General features: G+C 37.9%; 1 protein-coding gene across 2 annotated transcripts in view; it reads right to left on the bottom strand.

The window, feature by feature from the left end:
- Nucleotides 1–3,088: 3,088 nt before the first annotated feature.
- The window catches only part of LOC107674460 (serine-rich coiled-coil domain-containing protein 2-like), an 82,355-nt gene continuing 60,425 nt past the window's right edge, over nucleotides 3,089–25,018 (bottom strand). Inside the window, exons 9-12 of one of the 2 annotated variants that reach the window (XM_016468449.1) lie at nucleotides 20,785–20,895; nucleotides 15,417–15,504; nucleotides 13,740–13,779; nucleotides 5,553–5,747 (exon numbers count right to left, since the gene is read on the bottom strand). In XM_016468449.1, the coding sequence (XP_016323935.1) occupies nucleotides 5,621–5,747; nucleotides 13,740–13,779; nucleotides 15,417–15,504; nucleotides 20,785–20,895 (366 nt within the window). In that variant the 3' untranslated portion in view covers nucleotides 5,553–5,620. Of the gene's footprint in view, nucleotides 5,748–13,739; nucleotides 13,780–15,416; nucleotides 15,505–20,784; nucleotides 20,896–25,018 lie in introns of both variants that reach the window. The other variant, XM_016468440.1, reaches the window with a different exon arrangement.

A 25,018-nucleotide genomic window follows, 5' to 3' on the forward strand; every position in this document is an offset into this window, starting at 1 on the left:
GAACATAGGAGGAATCTCCAGTCTTGTAGATGAGTTTAAGATAATAATGCCAGCAAACACAGAGATATGAAGCTTTACTGGCTTTTATTTGTCAGAGCTCGTGCTTTTAGGAGCACCATGCTTTTTTCATGCGTTCCCATCTTATGCGCACTTTGCTCACTTCTTACACCTACTCACTCCATATAAATAATGTCACAGTTACATCACCCAAAACTACACCTATGAACAATAACCAATTTACCCCATTTACATAAACATAAAATAATCATACAAAACTAAATCTTAAAATATTATAGGTATTATCAGTAGTCCAGAATTTTGAGATCTTAAAAGTCAGCATAAATTGAAAATTCACCCTATTTTATAAATGCACGTGGGGTGTTATTTTGACATGTTAATATGAATTAGCGTCATAATACAGCAGAAAATATGTTGCTACTTCTGTTTTATTGTGACTTTAAAGAGCATGACGAATTGTAGAGTGATACAGAACTAAGTAGGGGTTTTTTTCACACCAAGGACTATAATTTACACCAAGGACAATAACTATAAAGTTATAATTGTTTTAATTCTATGAGAATATGGAAGTTCACACAACTATAACAAATAAAACCACAGAGGATATTGTTGGAATCACTTACAGAATTATATTTTTTCCAGGTGATGAACAATAAAAACAATGACAACCAATCAGATCCCACTCGACTTCAAAGAACTCGGGCAATTAAAGCAGAAGAACCCATAACTACTAGTGCGTGCTTATAATAAGCCAAACATTATCATGCATTGATGTGGGCATTAATATAGTTATCATTCTAGTTTTTATAGTTATTTTTCTTGGAGTGAACTTCTGCCTGCACTTGTATCTTTGAATCGCACTGCGCTTGGTTGATAGTTGTGGTGATACTTCATCACTGTACTTGGCCAGCCTTCACCAGCACTTTGAACCTTTTCAACCCTACTGTTACTATCCATAAGAACTCCCTTTCTATTACCCTAGAAAGGCCTCACATTCATTGTTTGGTTGAACATTAATATTCAGACCTCCAGATATTAGAACACACTCTGCATTGATCATAGTTCTGTGAAGTGCTATTTGAAACCAGGAAGCGCAGACATACACAAAAAAAACATACTTGGACAAAAAAAATTGCAGTAGCTTTTGGTGCCGTCTTTATTTAGAGCTCTTGTACACTCATGGAGCGATGTAAAGCACATAAAAACATCTCTCATTTCTACATTTAAAGTGCATATCTGATTAATGGGGTTTCTTTTATCATTAACATACACACACACACACTTAGAAATGCACAAATAAATAAAGTTTGAACAGAGGTTTACATTAAAAGGCAGTGCAGTTTTTCATACAGTTACAGTGTTGCACAAATTAAGTAAACAGATGGTATACAACATAAAGAACAATAAAAACATTACTAAAAGAGCAAATAAACGTGTCTACATTATGCATTAACATGTTGCTGCATCTGATACTATATATCTGATACTAAAGGTGGACATACAGTAATGACACAGTGATATTGTTCCTTAAATGTTTGCATGCGTCAGATGAGACAAAAGAAATCAGAAGTTGAAACCCTCATTTAAGTAAACCCTCATCTCCCCATTAAACTAGTGTTTATTATAGGTACCGCCACAAAAATACAAGTATTATATAGCTACAAATCAAAAGTTTCAAGTAATCCACATATTCAAAAGATGGAGAGGCCACAGAAGCACTTTAACATTTGTGCATTTTTACAGATGTAAAATAAAAGTGAAGCCATAGACATTAGTCTCTAGTTCCTAAACCTTTATACCGATGTAGTGTACCACATAACATTTCTTGGATTTGTTTCAGACCTGCTCCAGCTTGTTCCTGTGAGATTCTGGCCCACTCCTGCAAAATTGATGTAAAATTTTGACCTGCTCCCACCCGCAAAAGCCTGCAGGCAGAGGTTGGATTTTTCAGTCCCACTCCTGCCCGCTTTGCCTTAGCTGGATGAAACTATTCTCTGAACACACACCGCATCACAGTGTTGCAATCAACCTGTTCATCAGTTTTATTTATTGTTAGATGCTAAATTAAATGGAGTATTAGGAGTTGAGACAAGAAAAGAGGATGGGCATAAGACTGAGTCAAACTCTGGTTGTTTGCGTATTGATCCTTCCTTTACTCTCCACATAACCACAGCAATGTTCCAGCAGACTATAGGAGTTCAAACAAACTTCAAAAACTATTTGGAGACATAAGCCACATTTGAAAATGTATGAATGTCATGGCATTAGGTGATAAAATAGATAACACAAGTATACATTCCAAGCAAAACTTTCACAATATAAGTTAGATTTTAAATTAAATAGCAATAGACAGGTTTACAGTATAGTGTTCAAAATGAAGATGGCTGGCAAACATTGGAACAATGTACCACACTTGCATTACACACTTTGCTAAGACACTTGTGTGAACATTAATTGTGTACAAAGGAGAGCACAACACTGCCAATTATACCAGTCAGTCATTTTAGGTTCAATAACATTTATCGATTACACTATAATAATATTCATAATCAAAGAAGCTTTGCAGCTATTTGCTTTATGTTTAAGAAGGAAAACACCGCTATGTATATTGCTGGATGCTTTTTACTATATGAAACTATAAGATGCTAGAGTGTTTGCTTGAGCCTTCAATGAGGGCTCTACTCTCCTCCATCAACAGGAGACTCCGATCATCTTCACTCCAAAGCACTCCAAAGAAAACCTCATCTCATGTAGGGTTCGTCAGAAGAGATATTGTCTACTCGCTCAATATGCACTCTCTCCAGCAATAGCTGAGACCATGAGCGATGGGACAAATTTGTGAGGTTGAGTGTACATTGAAGAGGATCTAGAGCAGGGGTGGGCAAACTTGGCCCTTCCAGGCCACTTTCCTTCAGAGTTTAGCTCCAACCCTAATCAAACACACCTGAACCAACTAATCATTGTCTTCAAGACTACTAGAAGGCTACAGGCAGGTGAGTTTTATCAGGGTTGGATCAAATCTCTGCAGGTAAGTGGCCTGGAAGGGCCAAGTTTGCCCATCACTGATCTAGAGATTAGGGTGAGGGTTTGTCATTAATCTAGCTATTGCGTCAGGTTCCTCTTTTAAGGATTAAGGATCTGTATCATTAAAACCCTTTTAACATCAACAGTATCTAATGCAATGTGGATGCCATCTCGGCAGCTTCATTAAATTACATCTGCAAGCATGTTGAAGTGGCAAAGGATGGATGAGATAAATGAAATAATATGAACTGAGATGCAGGGATAAACAGTTTGACTTGTGTAGAAAGCTGTCGCGCTGACTGAATGGCCTGACAGATTTACAGCAGATAAGTCAGTGTCTGTGCTAACCATTTCCTGCAATGTTTGCTAAGGCAATCAGACAACCTGAATCTTGTTGTGAATAGATGTGGAATGAAAGTAGGGGGCTGCTGCTGCTTGGACATTTTATTTATCATAAGATTGAACTACAAGAGTAGAGAAGGTGGGAGATGTTTCCCCTTTCCAAACTGTGTGGAAGTAGAGACTGTGAGGAAAGGGGAATTGCTCAGTTGTCGAACCTAGCTAAACTTTTAAAATGAAATATATAAATAATTATTTTTCCTAATTTTTAGAACAAAAACTAAAAAAGCTCAAAAGAAACTGATGAGTGTAGTACTGAATTATAATCAGGTATGGCCTGGATGTAACAAGAGGCCAGCTAGTAAGAGCTGCGCACCTAAACCTGGCCTCAAGAGGCGCACTAGTGACTGACGATAGAGGCTGCAATCTTCAGCATCCTGGTTAGCGCGCCCACCTCCTGTGTTGGCTGTTGCCGGTTCAAGCTCCACTCAGAGTGGGTCAAGAAGAACTGGTTGCATTGATGCCATGACCCGGATGGAAGTGAAGTTTAGTGTAACAGAGGCCAGCTAGTAAGAGCTGCACCTCATAATAAATTAAGTTCCTTGTTCTATGATTTGCAATCAGGCACTGCTCTTAAATCACTGAAACTGTGTTTTATTTTGCCAAAATGCAAAAATGTGCACAAAATATTCCTTGATTCCTGCGAGTCACAATCAAGTACAGTTCACCTTGACTATACCAAGTAGGACATATCTTTATATATATATATATATATATATATATTCATTCCTTTCAAACAATGATAGTCCAAACCATGTCCCTATCCCTTATAGGTCTCTGTTCCTAACCCTTAAATCTGAAGAATGTGGTCCAGAACCAACAATCAAAAAACTTCCTACTTAGCGAAATCACTCTAATTGTACAGTAACCATGTCAATCACTTCAAACTCCCTCACTGTATAGGCCAATGTTCCTCACAGCCAATTTTTTTTTTTTTTTCGTTTTTCATTATGTTCACGGCCTTACAACTCATTCTGGTGTTAAAACTGACTTGGCTTCCAGAACTTGCTCTCATTAGGTACGGTGGTGGGAGGCCAATTCCAGCAATTCCACAATTGTCATGCTAGTGGCAAAGAACAAAGGTACAAAGAGAGATGGGTAGAGAAGCAATTGGAAGAGATGGCTCCTCTGAAAATCTCAGTGGGCACCCTTTATTATGGCCCACACGGTGCACATAACGTGGTAGTAGTTAAGACAGGAAAATGCAAGTCTCTCTCAACAGGATCAATTAGAGCAATAACAATACTCTGCTTGGTTTTGGTCATTATCCTAGAGAAGTGGCGCCTTGCTAATCTATCAAAGGAGTAATATCTTATGCAAGATGCATAGGTACAAGGTAGACAATAGTGTCTCTTACAACTTAAGTGCATTGTGTCATGTTTTGTTTTGAACATCGTAAGCATAACTGGCAAAATACTTGACTGGTGCCTTACAAGCAGGGCCTTAAGGAGCAGCTTTTCTACACTCTGGTGGGATGCCTGAAGCCCTGCTTAACTAATCTAGAATTGTGGAAGCATACGAGAAGGCAGAGCGGGGGAGGTTGTTGTTTGACCTTGTTGAGCAGCAGGGTTTGGGAGAGAAGAAAGTGTCTTTGGCTTAGGAAGGCGGGAATGTTTGGGCTGGAGGGGGGCACTGGCTCTGGGCAAACTGCTCTGTATCTTTCTGAGCAATAAAGACTGTCTGCACCCTTGATTTTGTTGGTTAAATATTGGTGAAGTAGTGCTGTGCATGGTAGTTTCTCGGGCTGGGTTGATGCAAGGTAGTCCAGGAGCTGATAAAGGTTGATGTCTTGTTCTGGATAGACCTGGGGCTCCAAACCTACCCAGGGCTCCGGTGAACATACTGACCCGCTGTACTTCCTGGGGCTTGATGAGTGTTGTAGCTGTCTTTACATAAGTTTGTGGCTGTAAGGTTGAAAAACTGCTTCTTTTCAAAGGAAATTTTTGTATACCTCTCTCTAGCTTACAGCAAAAGCTAGCAGAAACTGGTGGACTTGCTGGCTCATTGATTTTAAGCTGGCTGCTCATGAGGCCAAGCTCAGTAGGATCAGTGCTTTGAAAAGTTCTGGAAGAGGAAGCAGCAGAGCTATCAGCAAATATAGTTACTGTTGATACAGCACAGTTTGGGGTAGACTCAACAGTGATGGGACATTGTAGGTCTGGGGAGCAGGACTGGGGCGTCAGTGGGTTGTGACCAGGCTCGGCATCCAAACCGTCACAAGGGGCCTCTGAAGAGGTTGGTCGTGACAGTCCTTCATAGTTGTGTAGCTTGTTGGGTAAGAATTTGGGAGTCTGAGGTATTTGAAGCTATTGGAGGAAAAAAAAAAAAGTAATTATTGAACATGTGTTTCCTCTCATTTCAGAATGATCATATTAGGGTGATTTTTCAATTACTGGAATTGATCTGTTTGATTAAAAAAAAAATCATTGGTTTAAAAAAAATATACAAAAAGACAGAACAGACAACAAGAGTGTCTGGTTATACAAGACACTAGAGGTCAACCTATTTTTCCTGATACCAATAACTAAAATTGCAAAATTAATCACTTAATCACTTTTTTGTGTACAAAGCATAGTCATGCATCACAATTCAATGCAGAGTCCGTAGTTAGTTTTATTTTACCCCCAGAGGTAGAACCCACCAGTGCCGATGCACATAGGATATAAAGGATTATAAAGAAAAACTATCAACACTGATACTGATAATAAGAGTACAAAAAGCAACTTCATGTGTTGATTAATCGTTAAAACCGATATATCGGTCATGCTCTAAGAGACACTATCTCCAGCAGCAGCCACACAACTTCAGACGAACCTGCTCTGGATGTTAGCATCCACACATGACAAGCTGTCTGAGAGGGCTTTGATCTCAGCTCAGCCTCTCCACACTCATTAGCAATGATGCGGACTTAAACGTGAGGTGGTGAGGTCACCGCCAAACTAGTACATGCACTCAAGCACACTCTCAGACTGACAAACAAGAATGCAATTCCAAGTTACCGTCACAAAGCAAAACATCCAAAATAGGACAAAGGCATTTTTCCAAGGATGGTACATAGACAAAATTCTGCCTGCTTTTAATATTTAAAATTCAAGATCACAAGAAATATAGATGATATTGATAGAGAAGCCAACCTATCCATCTCAAAATGAATTATTCTATGTGATGCAAAGCTTTGTGGTATGCAGGACACTGAGGTGCTGAAGTACAGTAATATTGTTAGCTAAGTCTTTGATGTCTGCTCTGCTGTTTCATTGGCACTGGTGGATGATTTCCAGTGGGTGGCATTTATTCCATGTAAACAGAGCTTTAGGAATAGTCACCCGTGTACCTTTATGTTATCCTCACATAAATACCTAGCAAAAGTTACCAGGATTACATATTTTAAAAAGACTGAAAGTGTGGTGTGAGTTAAAAGATTACATATATTTTAATTACACAAGGTTGGATCACACAGTTCCCTTTCATGGGAACTTCGAACTGCGTCCTCTAGGGGTCGCTATGGGGAATGCCTCGTCGTGACCCGTGTCTGAAGCATACATTGAAAAAACACCAACAACACATTGGCCGGCGACAGCATGACGTCACTACCGGTGCGACTATAGTATAAATAGGCACCGGGAGAACACATCATCCTCTTCTTCGTCTTCATTGACTGTTTTGTTTGAAGCATGCATTTCTGTGGTAAGAGCGATCTCTATTCATATCATTATGGCGAGCTCTAGCAAAGTGTTTAAGAGGATGTGTGCATCCGTGTTGTCATTGTTTAACATCTGATGACACACACGATCTATGCGTTATTTGTTTGGGCGAAGAGCACGCACGCGATGTCTCCGAGGGGGCAATCGGCGTGCACTGCGAGTGTTTTTCCGTTTTTCCTGCGATCTGCTGATTTGGGGCTCAAGAAACATTTCTTATTATTATCAATGTTAAATAACCATGATACATTTTTTTTCTTTTAGGATTCTTTGAAGAATAACATTTATTTTAAATATTTATTTATTTTACAATGTAAAAATCTTTACGTCACTTTTGATCATTTTAATGCATCCCATGTATGATTCACTGACAATCTTCCCCTTTGGTGAGATGTTAACTATGGTCCAAGGGCGGGTCTACATGGTGGCCAGGGATGGCACCGGCCTCCACAGAAATCTGGTTGGCCACCCCGGGTGCCCCCCCTTACAGATATATTGTGATTGGCTTGTTTTTTTTAAATTTCTCACTGCATCTGCCAGTGGCGGATCCTGGCATGGCCAATATAGGTGGCTACCTAGGGAGGCTTTCTTCCCTTCTATATACTTAATTTTAGGCGGTTTCTATCGAGTTATCTTAATGACAAATGTCGAGAGCGCAGTAATGCAACGCGATAGCGCATCCATGTAATGCGCGAGCAAGAATCTCTCCACTCGCAAGCAGATTTCCTTCGCTCTCACTCAAAACTGGGCGTGCATTTTTAAATAGACAGTGTTCTCTTATGAATTGGCTCTGCTCTCTAAGATATTGCGTGTGCGTGCTCAAACTTTGTCCTTGCATCACTGAAGGCCAGAAGTTATTTTGTAATTCAGGGGAAGAGTAGCCTTATCCCAATAAATGGAAGCTGATTATAGTTATTTCATTATTTAATACTTATTTGAGTTAAGTGCTTACTGTAAATATGCATTTATTAGAATATTTGGTGATACTTTCTATGAAGCCTGTATTTATAAAACATTATAAGGGTATTCTTAAGGCATTATAATGAATGCATGGGTCTATATTTATATTTCTCATAGTTATAGTGTATTATAAGTCTCATATCTTGCCATTTTTCTTATACTACTTAAAGCGGTCAAAGACCACTTATAAGTAGTAATAATAATAATAATAATAACTTTTTTCTCTCAAACAGCCATACGATCAGATATCAGATCAGATGAATGTGTAATATGACACATTTGCTTTGAACTATTTTTATTGTAATATCAGTTTGATTATTTTGATGGTACCCTTTAAACAGCTGTTGATAAGTGACTCTGCAACTACATATCAACTAGCGGTCATTAGAGTATTAGTATGTCTGCTACTGTAAATATTTGCTAACACTTTATTTTGATGGTCAACCAACAGATAAACTGACTATAAGTGTCTTTGCAAGTACATCAACTTATTCTACCATACTAGATTCTACCATTCTTGAGCATACTAATACTCTAATGAGAGTTAGTTGGCATGTAGTTGCAAAGTTGCTTATAGTCGATTGATTAAGGGGACCATCAAAATAAAATGTAACCATATAAAACATTGCATTTTTTTCAGTTGGAGTATAAAATTCACATCAATTAATTAACATTAGCTCCACAGGAAACACTCAACATCTAACCACTCACAAGCTGTAGTAAGATACTGTGCAGATCTTAAATAAACAATGTTAGTCGATTGATTAAGGGGACCATCAAAATAAAATGTAACCATATAAAACATTGCATTTTTTTCAGTTGGAGTATAAAATTCACATCAATTAATTAACATTAGCTCCACAGGAAACACTCAACATCTAACCACTCTCAAGCTGTAGTAAGATACTGTGCGAAAAACAAAAGTTCTGCATTTTGAATAGATTATAGAAAGCTCGCAAGGAGCGCTCCCTTTATAATCACTAAAAAGCTGTCCTTCTTTGTTCATTGCGATCTCACAAAGTTGTGTTATGACCAATGAATCTCTCTACACTGCGCAATCAATCTATTATTTACATTGTGTATATACTCTGTATGTTACAATGAGATGAATCAACTGGTACGTGTTGCAGCCTTTAGGTATGAGACAAAAACAGCATGTATTGTCATGAGGATGATGAAAGTGTTTTTATTTGAATACAGCTTTTAAGTCCCTTTAAGTGTTTTTCTTCATTGAATATGTACAATTTCTCATGTGGTAACATTAATTTATTTGATTTTATTCAACCCAAAAATATTAACCTAATCAACCTACGTTAGGTTAGGTCAGGTAGAAATAGCTCCCTAAGATAACATTTGCAGGTTTGCACTTCTTAATAGTGTACCATAGATTCTACAATGTTTTTTTTCTCATCATGCTCATTTTGTTGCCACCCTCTTTTGAGACACGCCCCTGCTATGGTCATCACACTGAGTTTAACTAGATTCAAAACCATTCAAAAACAAATCATTAAGACTGGTTTTGTGAACTAAATTAACTGATCCACTGAAAAGATCTGACTCAAAAGAATGATTTGTTCACACAAAGCTAAGCGTATACGAACAACATGAGGGTGAGTAAATAATGACAAAATGTACATTACTGGTCTAAAAAATGCTCACAGCAAATCTCCATTATCTCCCCTACTTTACAAATGTCTGTGCTGCAACATCATTTCATGGTCCACAGCACCCTCTAATGGATACCACCCTCCATACAATGCGGTGTCGTATGCTTGTTTTATTGACTGAGTCTCTCTCTTTGTTTTGTGCCAATTCCAAGCCCCAGACTTGGAAAATATAATCCTTTGAAGTTTTTTCCACAGCCTGTGGTTCATAATGGACGAAACAAGGCAGTGAGGGTTTTGTCTTGAGAGGTGAAGTCTCAATCGGGCTAACCTGAGACCACCTACAACCCCTCAGTCAAAGTCAAAACTTCAGAGAAAGTCTTAGCAGAGGTGTGTGGGGCGCTCAGCTGTTCATACATAATTTATGACAGCTCAAGAATTAAAATAAGGCAGCTGAGAAAAGGTGACAGAGTTCTGGAGCAGAAAGAAGATGTGGAGGGAGGGATAAGGTAGACAGACAAATGTTGAAAAGAAGTAAAGAAAGAAGAGAGAGCAGATAAAAATGTAAGCACTACAGAAGTGTAAACAAATTGGTGAGTGAAATGAAGAGAACTGTCAAAAGATTCCCCCATATATGAATAGACTTCAGTTCTCTACAATTGACTTTCTCCCAGTTGGAAAAACTTTTTGTTTTTCCATGAAACGCATCATTCAAAACTACAGCTGATGTGCTGTTGTGCCATGTACTCGCACCTACATTGACTCCGAATATGCATTTTAATAATGATAACCTATTACCACCTCCAGCTACATCAAGCATTTCAGCTAATTATCTGAATTGCAATAATGTCTCTTTCTAAAGGCAGGGAGTCAAAAGAAGTGTTAGTTTTATGTGACCATTTGGTCTAAAAGAGGTGTTTACATGGCAATGAGGTGTGAAGAACAAACTGCAGAACATAAAAACACATCACATAATTATGCCCCAAGGCCCATGTGATCTATGTTCCCTACTTAACAAAAAAAAAAGAGGGATGTGAGGGAAGATGTTGTATAATCAGGTATATAGTATTATTACAATAACCATAGATGACCACCTGAAATGAAGACAGAAGGGCTTTGATAAAAGTAATGAAGTTTTTGTTAGGCAAAAAACAAGCACCTTTAAAGTGTGATTTTCTGTTACTCTAAGCACTTCAGCATATGGCAATATTTTAAAGTAAAATATGACATATTTAAAAAGGACGAATAGACTATGTATACATAGAATAGTCTATGTTCTTGCTGTTGCTTTTGTTGGTTGCTCTTTAAGAAAGAAAGAAAGAAAGAAAGAAAGAAAAAGAAAGAAAGAAAATGGGTACAATACCAAGCTCTGCTACCTCAGTATCAATAAATTATCATTGCACGAGGCAATCTTAGATGACTGGTAAGATGAAATAGAAAATTATTGTCTTACATAAAATCATGTAGATACAAAAGTTTGTTGCTTAACTTGTAAGCATTTTAACATTAGTAACACTTAGAAATCCAAGCACAGTATTTTGTTTGATTTGTATACCAGTGGCGTCAACAGGGCACATCAGCACTCAAATAGTGAACAACTTGTTGAGTGAAAATTATACAGCAACATTAATAATTTTGTTGAAAATGTAATTTTGCAAACTTGTCAGTGGCTGAGGTCCTTTAATTTGGGATGAGCACAGGACAGTTGGTTAGCACGGTTTGATGTGTTGCCTCTTGAAGCGGCATGTCTTGTGGCATTGTTTGCAGACTGATAGGTTTGCAGGTTAACAATTTTTTTTCTCTGAATGCCAAGTAATTTCATATTTTGCTTCAGTTCTGATTTTGCTACAGCGTTGTTTTGTTTTGTTTTTCTTTTAGTGTGTTAAGGGCAAAGATATTGAAATCAACATCTTTTGTTTTGTTAACCATTTCTCATCATCACTCAGCTGGCTCACTGAATGTCACACTGACTGAACTTCCAACATTTTCCACAATGCTGACATCCTTTTTTTTTTTTTTACATTTTAAATTTTTCGTAGTGCATTTTTCAGTACCAGTATGCCTTGCATTCCTAATTCACCCTTTGCTGGGAGTTTGATTGACAGGCTATCTGACCAATCATGTAATACCTTGAGACCACTCTCACGACCACATGAATACAGCCTTGGATTGGGTCTTTGTCTCATTACTTGATGTCTTGGTCTGACAGTCTGAGGTGCAATGTTTGAAATTAATGTTGGAATTAATTCAGCATTTTCCCCATTTCACCATTTAAAATGGACAGTCTGGTTCTTGGGTATACAGATCTTGGTCTGGATCTAGGCCTCAGGAGTTAAGGCCAATATTTTTTTCAGATATTCATTAGGCACTGCATCTCGCACACAGTGTGCATGCTGTGAATTTCACTATAGCCAAAAGTTGGGCTGTTGCTTTTAAAACTACTCTAAGTAGAATACGAAAATGTCAATAAAAACAACAGGAGACGAAGTTAGAAAACAACAAAAACGGACATGCGAGGAGTTCAGAAGGTACCTTGATTTGTTCAAGTTTGAAACAAGTCTGAAAGAGTATAAATCAAAGATGGGCAACTTTGGTCCTGAAGGGCAACTGTCCTGCAGAGTTTAGCTCCATTCTTTATCAAACACACCTGCCTGTACATTTCAAATAATCCTGAAGACTATGGTTAGATGTTTCAGGTGTGTTTGATTAAGAATGAAGCTAAACTCTGCAGGACAATGTACAGTGGCAGAGTTGCCCATCCCTGGTATAAAGCAACTCAGTACCGTCCTCTGCAGGGCACGTCTGCACAAGTTCATGTTCAGTGAAGTATACTCGAATTAAAATGCTTGATTGTGCATGAGACAGCAGATGGAAAAACAAAGCATACCCCAGACTTTAGAGAATCTGGTATTGGTCTCAGTCTTGGGGGTCTGGTATACCACTGTTAGATTTACTTATGATTGCACAGACAATCAAACGTACCATATATAGACATAGTACTAGTGTCTATAAAGTAAATTATCTATATGAACAATGTACATGTTTACACATCCTTATTTATGAATACTGAAATTATAGAATTAATCGGTTGATACTATTCTATTTATGATCATTGAGACGTTTTCAATCACATTTGTTTAACGCAGTTGACTCATTTACTTTATTTCATTCTGTTCAGTGTGACTTCTGGTGAAACTTGTTTCCAAGGATTACATCACGTTTAACATGATTCACTTTAATTTAATTTAAATTTTTTGTAATTATTTAACCATTATTTATGTAATATTTATTTTGACTGTCATGGGTGAAAATATACGATATATTTTCTTAATATGCTCACTCAAAAAATAAAAATAAAATAAATAAAATAAAATAATAATAATAATGGTATATTGAAACTAAAATTTCATACATGTTTCTGCCCATTACATTTTATATATTTATATCTTTTTAATGTGTCTATGAAAATAGTTATGTTTAGGTTTAGGGCTATGGTTAAGAATATAAAATATATCTATAAAAATAATCTAACTAAATATATTTATAATATAAAAGATTTGTATATTTGGACGATTTGTATTTTTTTTTTATTTCTATAGCTGCAAATATCTATCCAAATGTACAAAAAAGTGTTTATACTTGTAAATGTTACATACTAAAACCTACATATAAAAAATGTGACCAGGCTGGGGACTCTATTATTGGTCTGGATCTGGTACTGAATCGGGGGTCTGGTACTGGTCTTGACTCCAACTCTGGAAGTAACAATGTAAACTTCCAATACAGATTTCACAAAGTTATAGCGGTTAGTCAAAAAGTTAAAAGAAAATGAAAAACTGAGAGGACTTGAAAATGAGAGAGAGTAAAAGAGAATAAAAGACAGAGAGGTTTAAAGAAACGATGAAAGAAAAGATGAAAGTAGTGTGAACCTGTATGATGCAGATGGACAGTCCTCGTTGTACAGAGTAAGAGACCATGCAAACAGAAAGAAAAGAGGAAGGACTTTAGAGGGTGTTAAAGACAGGCAGTACTATACCACGCAGTGTCTCTGAAGTAATGTACTAGATGCTCCACTCCTTTTGCCAGAGTTTGGGCAGTTTGGGAGAGGCAGAGGGAGAGAAACAATAAGGAAAAATCAGTCAATGAAAGATTTAAACACAGATCGCAGGGGCAGAACAGGAAGCTACCTCAGCACACAAGACAAACAACACAAAGGCAAATTTTTTACTATAACATTGTTTAAAAAAAAACATAATTGCAAAAACTGAACAGCCCATTAAGCCATGACATTGATCTAAGTTTTGCCCTTCACATGACATGAATTAAAGCAAAAATAAGCATAGATAAATAAAATAATAATAAATGCATTCAGGTCCATGCTAATTAGCACAACTAAAAACAGGCAGAATTTAGGTTCTGTCTGGACAGCTCAATCTAAGCACACTGCCAAAGACAGAGACTGAATATGTGTCTTAAAGTCGAAGGGTTGTCACCGTTCTCTGAGGGATCCCATATTAGATCCCACAAAGCTGTCATGTGATGTACTAGCAGCTCTCTTTCCTAATACCAGTCTCCCACAGCTGCCTTCTGACAGTATAAGCAGTCATCCTGGCTGGACCACAGGTCACATGCACTTTCACTAAAAATCTTTGTGGGTAAGGACTTTTAAGTCAAATCTTGTTTATTAGATGATTAGTCTCCATGATGGCAGCTACTGTATGGTAGGTTACTATACAGCTGATCCTTTACTCACCCTCATGTTGATCCAAAAAATAAATGCTTCCAAACCATTTATTTTTTACGTTAATCACAAAAGTAGATGTTTAGCAGAATGAAAGTTAAATGAGTACTGGGGCTGTCAAAAGACAAAAAGCACAATAAAAGTATCACAAAAGTAGTCTATATGACTCAACTCTTCTGAAGTCATGCATGCAATGTGTTTTATAAGGAACAGAGAATGAAGGTTTTTTTTTTTTTTTACTGAAAATTCACTGAAAATCTGCTGTAGCTCTCAAAACACAATTGTATTTGCGTACATTCAAACTTGATGTCTAAAGGTGAGTTTCATCAAGTTACATCATTGGTTTTCATGTCTCATGATCAAACATCTTGTGTCGAATGGATGCTATAGTCAACAAGATTTGAGAGCAGCAGATGGCAACATTCTCAACAAATAAACACTTATGAACACTGTTCCTCAAAGAAAGCTATTGTATGACTGAAGGAAAATAGTGGAACGACATAAGGGAGAGTAAATGATGAGTTTTCAATTTTTGAGACAACTATTCATTCCTTACAACCTCAGGATCTGACTCACAACTGCATATTTTCAATTAAAAAAGTTGATAAAACTGGAAGACGTGCTCTATTGAAATCAAACAGCTCTGATGTTCTAGGAAATTCGGTTGAGGGACAAAAACTACAGGAAAAATATTTTTTTAATGTGAGTATGATGACTGTCTGGCTTTACAGAGAGTCATCATAAGAACTATACAGAAAAAAAATAGAGGTCAGACTCTAAACCAAGCAGACAGATGGGACATAAGGACAGTGAAACTAAAAGGAGAGGAAATTATGGACTGATTATTCACTAGAATGTGATTGGATGGTGGATTTATGTGCATGACTCAAGGGGGCACAAGGGAGAGGCAGGCAGACATGCAGCAAGCACTGGGGCTAGTGCACAGACTGGTTCGCTTGGTTAAAGACTCACTCCGTCTGTGGTGACGTGGCGCGCATGGCTGCACACTCCCCCGCTGTGAGTGTTGCCAAGAGGAGAGGATAGGGCCAAGCAAAATGCCCTGTACAGAGAAAGACAAAGGTGTGCACCACACACACATACGATACACACAGTTAGATGGTCATTTATCTCTCAGTTCTTAGTGCCAGAACAGGAAAAAATCTTTCAAAAGTTGAAGCCACAATTATTTAGTAAGTTTGGTACATTTATGAAAAATCTGTTCTGTCAAATTAAGGGAATACTAGTACCACAGGGCCATAATTTTAATTTTAGCATCCAAGCAAGGTCCACTTTTCCAATGATGATATGTAAAGCCACCAACCACAACTAAATTTGTTTTTATGCAATGTTTAGATATAGGTTAATTGGAAATCAATGATGCCTTGTCACATTTTTTTTAATCTTCCTGTAATGTATTAGTTCCCTTAGTTACTGATTTTGTTCTACACCTGTTTCTATAGTTAAGTTAATCATTATCCCCTGTGTGTATGTATATAGACTGCCAACCATGGATGACGGTGTTGGAACAAAGTCATTCGACCATCTGACCCCTGATGTACGGCAAGTTCCTCAATGCCAAATCATCAATTCGATTCACTACCTGGAACGTTCGGACATTATACCAAACCAGCAAATTGGTGCAACTCCTGGGAGAATTCGATCACTATCATCTTGACATCCTCAACATAATTGAGGCCCGTTGGATGGCCAGTGGAAAGTTTATAAGTGACGATAAGACCTTCATATATTCTGACCACGCCTGCAACCATGTCCACGTTGTGGGGATCGTCCTATCCCGCTGAGCGGCATCGAGCCTACTCTGTTGGCAACCTGTGTTGGACAGAATCCACACAGCTGCAAGGCACGTATGCGAAGCTGACCTTTGTCTATGCGCCAACGGAAGATGCTCCGTCGCAGATAAGGACTCTTTTTACGACGACTTGCTACTTGAGCTCAACCGTATCCTGCACCATGACCTTGTCATCGTTGCAGGTGATCTCAACATTCAGATCAGCAAGGCAAGGCAAGCGTTTGATCATGTGATTGGCCCCCATGGTTCGGTGACTGAAACCAATGACAATGATATGCGACTCCTGACTTTTTGTGCTGCACAAGGACTCGTGGCCAGGAACACATACTATCCTCACAAGCGGATCTACAAAGTTACGTCAAAAGCCCCGGGCGCCCAAGAGGTGTGCAACTAGATCGACTATGTCTCCGTCTCTAAGCGTTGGCACTTGTCCATCCTCGATGTGCAAAGTTATTGAGGTGCCGATGTTGGTACTGACCATTTCCTGCTCATCGCAACCTGCTGACTCTGATTCAGTGTTAATTTCGTCAACGAAGACGACGAAAAATATTCGTTAACGAACATTTTTTCTGACTAAGACGAGACGTTGACGAGCTAAAACTAATATCTGATGATAAAAACTATGACGAAATTTATGCCACGTCTTCGTTAACAAGACTAGATGGGACTATAATGTTATTTGAGGACTACCGGACATTCAAAATACATCCTATAGGCTACTGTCTTGTCCTTCAAAATGTTCGTCCCTGTCATTGGATTGCAATCGGATAAGGGGCATTTGCATATCTTGTCTCAGTATGGCAGCCACAGTATGGCAGCCGCAGTGGATGGATATGCTACAAAATGCGAACTAGCGATCTGAAACAATGGCCTCAGCACCCGAAGGGGTAGGGATAAGGTGACCAGACTTCCCGTTTTTCCTGGGAGTCACAATTCGTTGTCAATCAACTTAAAAGTTAGTGATGGCGGGATAGGCGAAATCGCGCTGATAGGAGTGCTCCCTCGCGCGCACGCACCACTTCTTCAGTTCTCATATACAGCGCGCGATCAGTTCTCAGTGCTCAGATACACACACAGCAGTCCAAATGTCTATCGTGTAGAGTATCTCACGTAAATACAGTCCGTTATGGATTAAGTAAACGTAAACAGGTGGGTGAAAAGTAATCGTGAAAAAAGCCAGGAAATTTCAGTTTTCACAATATGGGACCTTTAAAGGGACAGCATAAGTACCTATCCATGTCATTAATGTTAACCAACAAAAGATGTTTAATAAATATGTTAAATCTGAAAAATTAGTTTAATTTGTATCTCTTTCGTATTTGTCTTATTGCCTTATTCTGCTTCTTTTTCAAAGATTATAAATTATATATATTATATATGAACAACTATAATTTTGTATAAATTGCTCCCTTTTCACTACTGTTAAATGATAGTTCACACAAAAATGAAAATTGTCATCATTTATTCAAGTTTTTCCAAATTCAATCCTTGATTCAAATTTCTCATAAGCTTAATATTAAGCATTTTCGTCTCAAGATAAAAACTAAGACTAAATCAAAAATGCCTGTCAAAATTAACACTGCTCTGATTAAAATGCTTGCCAGCCCGTGGCCAGTGACCTCAACTTTTTGATGTCGTACAACTCCGAGACCCGGTTGTATTGCAGCAGTACAATGCTGCCGTCCGGAATCGTTTTGAACTTTTCGCCCCTACAAACGACCTGGATTCCCACTCGGACCAATTCCGAGATACCATGGTAACCGCCGATGAGGCACCTTCAGGGAATGCTGGATCCAACCTCAATCATGGCCGTTGATTGATGAAAGGCGTCATTTGAAGCAAGTCCGGGAACAAAGAACATGTAGACACGGCGCACAAAGCATCGGAGACGAAGTATAGGGACTTGGATCGGCAAGTAAAGCAAAACTGCCGAAGTGACAAGAACGAGTGGGTCAATCGGAAAGGGACAGAGGCACAAGAAGCTGCAAATCGAAACGACACGTGCATGCTATACTGTATCGTTTGAGAGCTCACCGGCTCCCCAAATTTCTTCGCAATCGAAACTGGTGTACAACAAGGTTGCGTGCTTGCACCGATGCTATTCTCCTCGTCATCGACTTCGTCGGCCGGCACTCCATCGACTGCCTACACATCAGCATACCCTGGACAGGTGGCAACCTCCTCCTTCCCGATGATATTGTCATTTTTGGCCTGACTGAAATTGCCCTACGAGATCTCACTACGGCTCTAGAAAATCATGAGGCCAGCGCAGGACTCCGAATCATTGGACAGAAGACCAAAGTTATCCGCATCGGTAATGCAAACTCGAGAATCCCAATTACCATCGGTGGACAACAGGATCTTTGTGCCGACAGTGACCTACGTGTGTGAAACCTGGAAGATGACAGAAGCCATCGCTTGAAAGTTGGACGTTTTCCACCTCCAATGTCTGTGACGCATCCTTAAGATCACTTAACAGGACCATGTTATGAACGTGGAAGTATACCTTCGGGCCAATGCATGGCCCCTCTCCTTGAACATCACAGATTGCCGCTTTCGTCTCGATGGACACATCTTACACCTCCCTGACCATCGGCTACTCAAGACAGCAATATTCTGGCAGCCTGCACAAGGCAAACAAAACGTGCCAAATAACGCCGGTGGAATTAAGGTTAAGATAGATAGATTTATAAGCCTTATTTCAAAAAAACGTATTTTATTTTGTTTCAAAAATGTAAAATCTCCTATAATGAATGAAAAATAAAACAACACATAGTATTTAGAATGACAACCAGAGGTTGACAATCAACATTTTCTGAAGGTTAAGCACGTCTTTTCACTGACAATTTATTAAGAAAAAAGTTTTAGGCCTTATTTTGTATCCTCTTCGTGAAAAGTACCAACTATTATAAACACAAAGGAAATTCATTTACACTCATCACTGCGCCCATTGGGCTGTTTAGTTTGTCAGACATCAATATTTTCCTTTGTCTTTGATCTGAGCCCTCTAAGGGGTCTTTTCTGAACAATAAATGCATTGTTTTTACCTGTTGTCCATGACCCTGTCAGTACAGAACACAACCCACCAACTGAGATCCATTTAACTAGATGGATTTCCTCCACAGCCAGGAAGAAATGTGTCACATCCTTCACACAATTCTGTTACCAAGACTACTGACAGACTTTCTTCAGAACCGTTGAGACAATAAGCACTTTTCCATCATCCAATGGCATTACCAGTGGCATTTCTATTAGAACACATTTTGGTACAGAGCAAATACCAACTGTTCCATGCGTAGATTTTTCAGTATGGTCGACTAACCAGGAGAACCATGCTGGTGAACACACCAACCCTCGAATGGTAACTTTTCAGTTGCTAATATAACTTACAAAAATAAGTGATTATCAGTAGCATTCTGGAAACAAGTATCATTTTTGCAATTTGTTGCAATGATGCAGAAATCACACACCACAGCTTTACAAGGATAGTTCACCCAAAATATCTTCTTTCATGTTCCACAGAAGAAAGGGAGTCATTCAGATTTAAAATGACATAAAGGTGAAAAAATGATAACAGAATTCTCATTTTGGGATGAACTATGACATTAGGAAAATCTGTTAAGCAAGTTAATAATCTAAATTACATTACGATACAGAACCCTGCCATTAATATACTCAACAAATTGTGCATCTTTGAATATACACTAAACAGTCTTCAGTTAGCAAAACACAATGCAACTGTCCCTATGTGATGCAGTGTAACATAGGAGTCAGATCTTTAAAAATAATGTACCACGTACACAAGCCCTACACTAATCCTAACCGATAGTGTTAACAAAAGCAAACACACATTTGCTAAAGTAACCATGCCAACTTTAGTTTGCTTATACAAGTCTATGAGCTCTTTCGTGCCTTGTTTTTACAGGACTCGTACCCGAGTGCTCTGCATCGCAGGTTTAATGCTATATCAGGTGAGTTACGTAAAGAGCAAATTCACTATGTCAGAAAATCCATACATATGAAGCTGGTTAGATGATACAAACATCACAATGTATTATGTTTACAAATGACACACTATGGTAGAAGTTTTTTGAGGGGTAAATGTAGCATTATGCAAAACAAGTGGTTATTAATCAATAATCTGCCCCTATTATCATAATTTGTGTAAAATAGAATAAAAGTTGTTGGTGTTTTACTGCCACTAGTGTTTATTTCAGCTGGGAACTAAAGTAAATTGAATGTATCGGTACATTATTGAAGTTTTGGGGGTGGGGGGGAGTAGGTAAAGGCATGTTTTTCCAATGAGCCTGTGTTGGAAGAATCAGAAACATTAATGGCGATTGCACCACCCCAGTCCCTATCTTCTCTCCTCTCAGAAGCATGCACATCCTTATTACCCATAGGTGAGTGACATCAACTGGCCTGTGCCTCTGTCAGTCAGTACTATCCCTAACTATGTACCTAATATACCCAACACTATAGTGATGAAGCTGCCCTGAACATGTTTTCTATCTCTGCATGTATACTCACATTATGTGCCTTCCACAAGGTTTGAGTATCCTTGTCTTGGTGCTCCGGTGACTCCTTGTCAGCCTCTGACCCCTGCAAGCAGTGGCACTGCATATCCTCTATTGGAGAAGACTATGAAAAATAGAAATAAAAATAATAAAAATAAAATGCTAAAGTAATGCTATACAACCAACTGGGTAACACTTTATAACAACTTTCATTAATAAATCATTAACAAACATTATATAATGCTTAATGGATCATTAGTTAATATTTATTCAGAGAGTCAAAAATGTGAGATAATGTGCTTGTTAATTTTTGCTAATAAACTTATTAAACATTAGATAATGTTCAAACAAATCATTATTTCATGTAAATTAAAAATGTTTACAAATGTCATTAAACCTTCAATTCCATATGATCAAGCATTTATTGAACATCTACAAATGATTTTAACAGATGTTATAAAATGATTAAAAGCTTTTTGCTGCTGTGATACGGGTAAGGTTAGGGACAGGTTTGGTGGTATGGGTAGGTTTAAGGGTTGGTTGAAGGTTCAACAGTGTACAGGGGTCAATTTGATTATTATAAGGGAACACTGTTCAATCTGTTTATATTATATTGTTTTGATAAATAATTTCTCAATTATTTTCTTTTAAAAATTATTTGTTTTCCCCTGTTTATTTATGATTCAAGGAATATCCTGTTTAATGATATACTGAAGAGTAGTATACTAATGTGAGTGTTGAGGCAATAAAAACTTTTTTTTTGCACCAAAATTACAATCTGTTATGTCTTTAGCAAGCATTTAGCTAAACTTAACCAGCCACTCTTTACACAAACCTTGTTACATTAGCTAAAAGTCCAATACCCATAAAGATATTAGATGATTAGTAATCATTTATAAACATTTACAAATGCCGAATAGTTTCCACTTTAGATTGGGTACTGCAAAACACAAACAAATAATTCATAGATTATTTGTTAAGATGTGTAAATAGAGGTCTACACAACAAACAAAAGACCAACAAATGAAGATCATATGAACTGAAAGTTTACTGACATTTGTAAGCATTTCAATTTACATTAAATAATCATGTTAATCATTAGGTGATGTTTAGTAAGTTCATTAGTAAACATTAACAAGAACATTATCTCATATTTCTAGCTATGTGAATATATATATTAACTAATGATCTGTTAAGAATTATATAATGTTTGTTAATGATTTATAAATGAAAGTTATTATAAAGTGTTACCATTAACAGTATAATTAACAGCATACAAATGAAACACAGGTCTCATCACATCTGTTTGTTTTTCCGGGAACTTTCACAATAGATTACAACACACATTACAATACCCCAAAATCAAAAGAAATACATTTTGCTATTTAAAAAAATGAATCCTATTTTAACACAGTTAAGCTGTTTTGGTATTGTGACAGCATGATAATTATAACAATTATGACAGTTAAGCAAAAATGATGTAGTATTTAAATACTATTACTATTGATAGATTATTTGCAGAGTATATGTGGTATAATCTAATATCAATATGTGGTAAAATCTCTGACAATAATAGGAATTATAAAATAAAAATAAATAGAATAAAAGTGTTTAATGAAAATGTCACAATACAATAATAATTGCTTAAGCTAAAAAAAATATTTGCCTAAAATTAGCTTCAATTTTTAGAGAACTAAAAATGATGAGGAAAAAATATTTCATTGCATGTCTGCCAATATAATTTCCTACAACATAATATATTTACTTGTTGCTTTGATAAGAAAATGTATGAAAAAAATAGCGTTTATGCATGCAAGAGTTTGATTTTGTAATTAATAATCAGTTCAACACTACCTGTTTCAAGACCGATTAATTTACATTTAGTAACAACATGATTTTATTGTTACTACTTCATTTACAATCTCTTTACAAGTTCTTTACTTACCATAGCACATCTCATTATAAAATAGCATGCTAATAATATAGCATTTTAAGACTTTTTCTCAGAACTGCAGTTTTCTGACCAGGGGCGCGGGAAGATGTTTTCGGTTGGGGGTGCTGTGTGTGTCCGTGTTGGGTGAGGGGTGCGGGGGGGGTCACCTTACTGGGAAATTTGACTGCATATCACATTTTTGAAATTATCGATAGTCTACTGTTTGCAGTCATAATACAATGCACGGGTGTACGGTAAATAAATTAAGCCTTTAAAGAAAAGCCATTGGGCTGTTGTTTCCATTGTCGTTTACAATAAAATGACCTGCACAGTGAAATTAAAATACAAATGAAAAGTGCCTACCTTAAATAACCCCGAACGTGGATTTGCGCTCAGCAGAGGAGCGGATGAATTCTTTCATCATGTCTTGAATGTTTACGCTGTCCAAAATGTCTCCGTGAACATGAAGCAATGCCAGATGAGTAAGCCACCTCTGAGAAACAGTATTTCGAAGCCACATTTTGAGACGACGAAGTGCTGAAAATGATCTCTCTGAAGAAGCGGTTGACACAGGTAAACATAAGCATAACTGGACGAGCTTTTCCACCTCCTTGAAGAGTTCCATAGTTTGCGAATGCAGTTTTGACAAAAAATGACCAACTTCGTGAATAGTATTAAACTTTTAGAGTTTTGTGAGACCACTCAGCATCTTCAGCTGCAGATGCAGGGCCGCAACGTCGATGTTGCTAGGCAGCAGCAAAGAGTCCAGGTCATTCTCTGTGATCATTTTCCCCTTCACAGCATCCAAAAGTATCTCTTCCCTCCGTGCAGCAGTTGTCATCCCGCTCTGATCAAATCTACGTTCAATTTCCGACCTCACAATGTCCAGTGCTTCATAAAATTTGCTTCTCCACAGTGCTTCACCGTTTTCAGATAAAACATCCTCAGCCGCTGTTGTGTTGCGAAAACGAGATGGTGTTGTATTTTTTCTGCTGGGGCCAGGCATTTTGAGATTGTTTGCAGCTGCACATGCTTTTGTTCTGGTCATAATCTCTTCCACAAAGTTTTCATCTCTTAGTGCACAAATGCATCCTTTTAGGGTCTTTACACACTCCAGTGCCCCAGCAGCACTTGCTTGCTCACTCTGAAGGGCTTTTGCCACAGCCTCACAAGGGCTAAAAAGTGCCTTGCAACACAGAAGGCCAAAAAATGTTCTGCCTTTTCTGGCTTGCTTTAGAAGCCCCGATATTTTTGCCCGCGCTTCAACACGAACACTGCGGTCCTGCTGAAGTGTATCTAAAGTTTGCAAAACAGGGCAGTAGGCATGAATTATTCTTGATATTGCCTTAGCTCTGATACACCACCTTGTCGGATACAGCCTGAGTATGTTTGTGACATCCTGCTCGCCGAAGAATGACTCAAAAATGTTTTTGCGCTTTGCTGACTCTCTGATAACTGTTGCGATGTTCTGAACAAAGTGCAATGCATCAGCTACCAAACGCACCTCCCGCACGAGTTCCTGCAGCGCCAGATCTATTGAATGGTTGCAGCAATGCACAAATAAATAGCCGGGACAAATGTTTTTAAGACGTGCTTGCACCCCAGCAAGGCGAACAGACATATTTATGTGCGCCATCAAAACAATACCCTTGCAGTTTTTCCAAAGGGAGATTTAAACGCAAAAACACGTCTTTCACACAGGAAAATTACGTTTCAGATGTAGTGTCTGGTACGTTATAAAACCCTAAGAATGCACTTTGCTGTACGAGGTGTAGCGAATCAGCTCATGGGGAAATATGAATAATTAATCATAACTAGTTATAATTAATTATAAATGTTTAGATCCGCTGTAGATATTTACTTGACCTCTCATGGTCAACTGTCTGTCAATTCTAAGAACATTAATTTCCTGGTTAAGGGAAATAACTTTCTTACTGTACAATTCTACACAGAGCTTGTAGCATAAATCTGCATGATTAAGTGACTCCAGTTATGAGCAAACAATGAACAACGTCAAGTGTGATACAAGTAAGACTTTATTAACTACATAAACACTTAAACTAGTCTAACATACTACATAAACACTTAAACTGGTCTAACATACACTACACACACCCTAATTGTTAAAGCTATTTCTTAGCCTAAGATAAAACTATGCTAAGTCGTGTTAGCTTAGCTGATTAAGGTGGTTTGTTTACAACATGGCGTCGCCAGGTGACGCACGTGCTCTGTGGAGTTAGCGCTTCCTGTGACAAGTTGTTGTCACGGTAACCAATGCATGCCAGTGCAATTCAAGCAGTTTAGTGTCTGCCTA

Source organism: Sinocyclocheilus anshuiensis, unplaced genomic scaffold, assembly GCF_001515605.1.
Source record: "Sinocyclocheilus anshuiensis isolate Anshui unplaced genomic scaffold, SAMN03320099.WGS_v1.1 scaffold890, whole genome shotgun sequence".
Taxonomy (NCBI): domain Eukaryota; kingdom Metazoa; phylum Chordata; class Actinopteri; order Cypriniformes; family Cyprinidae; genus Sinocyclocheilus; species Sinocyclocheilus anshuiensis.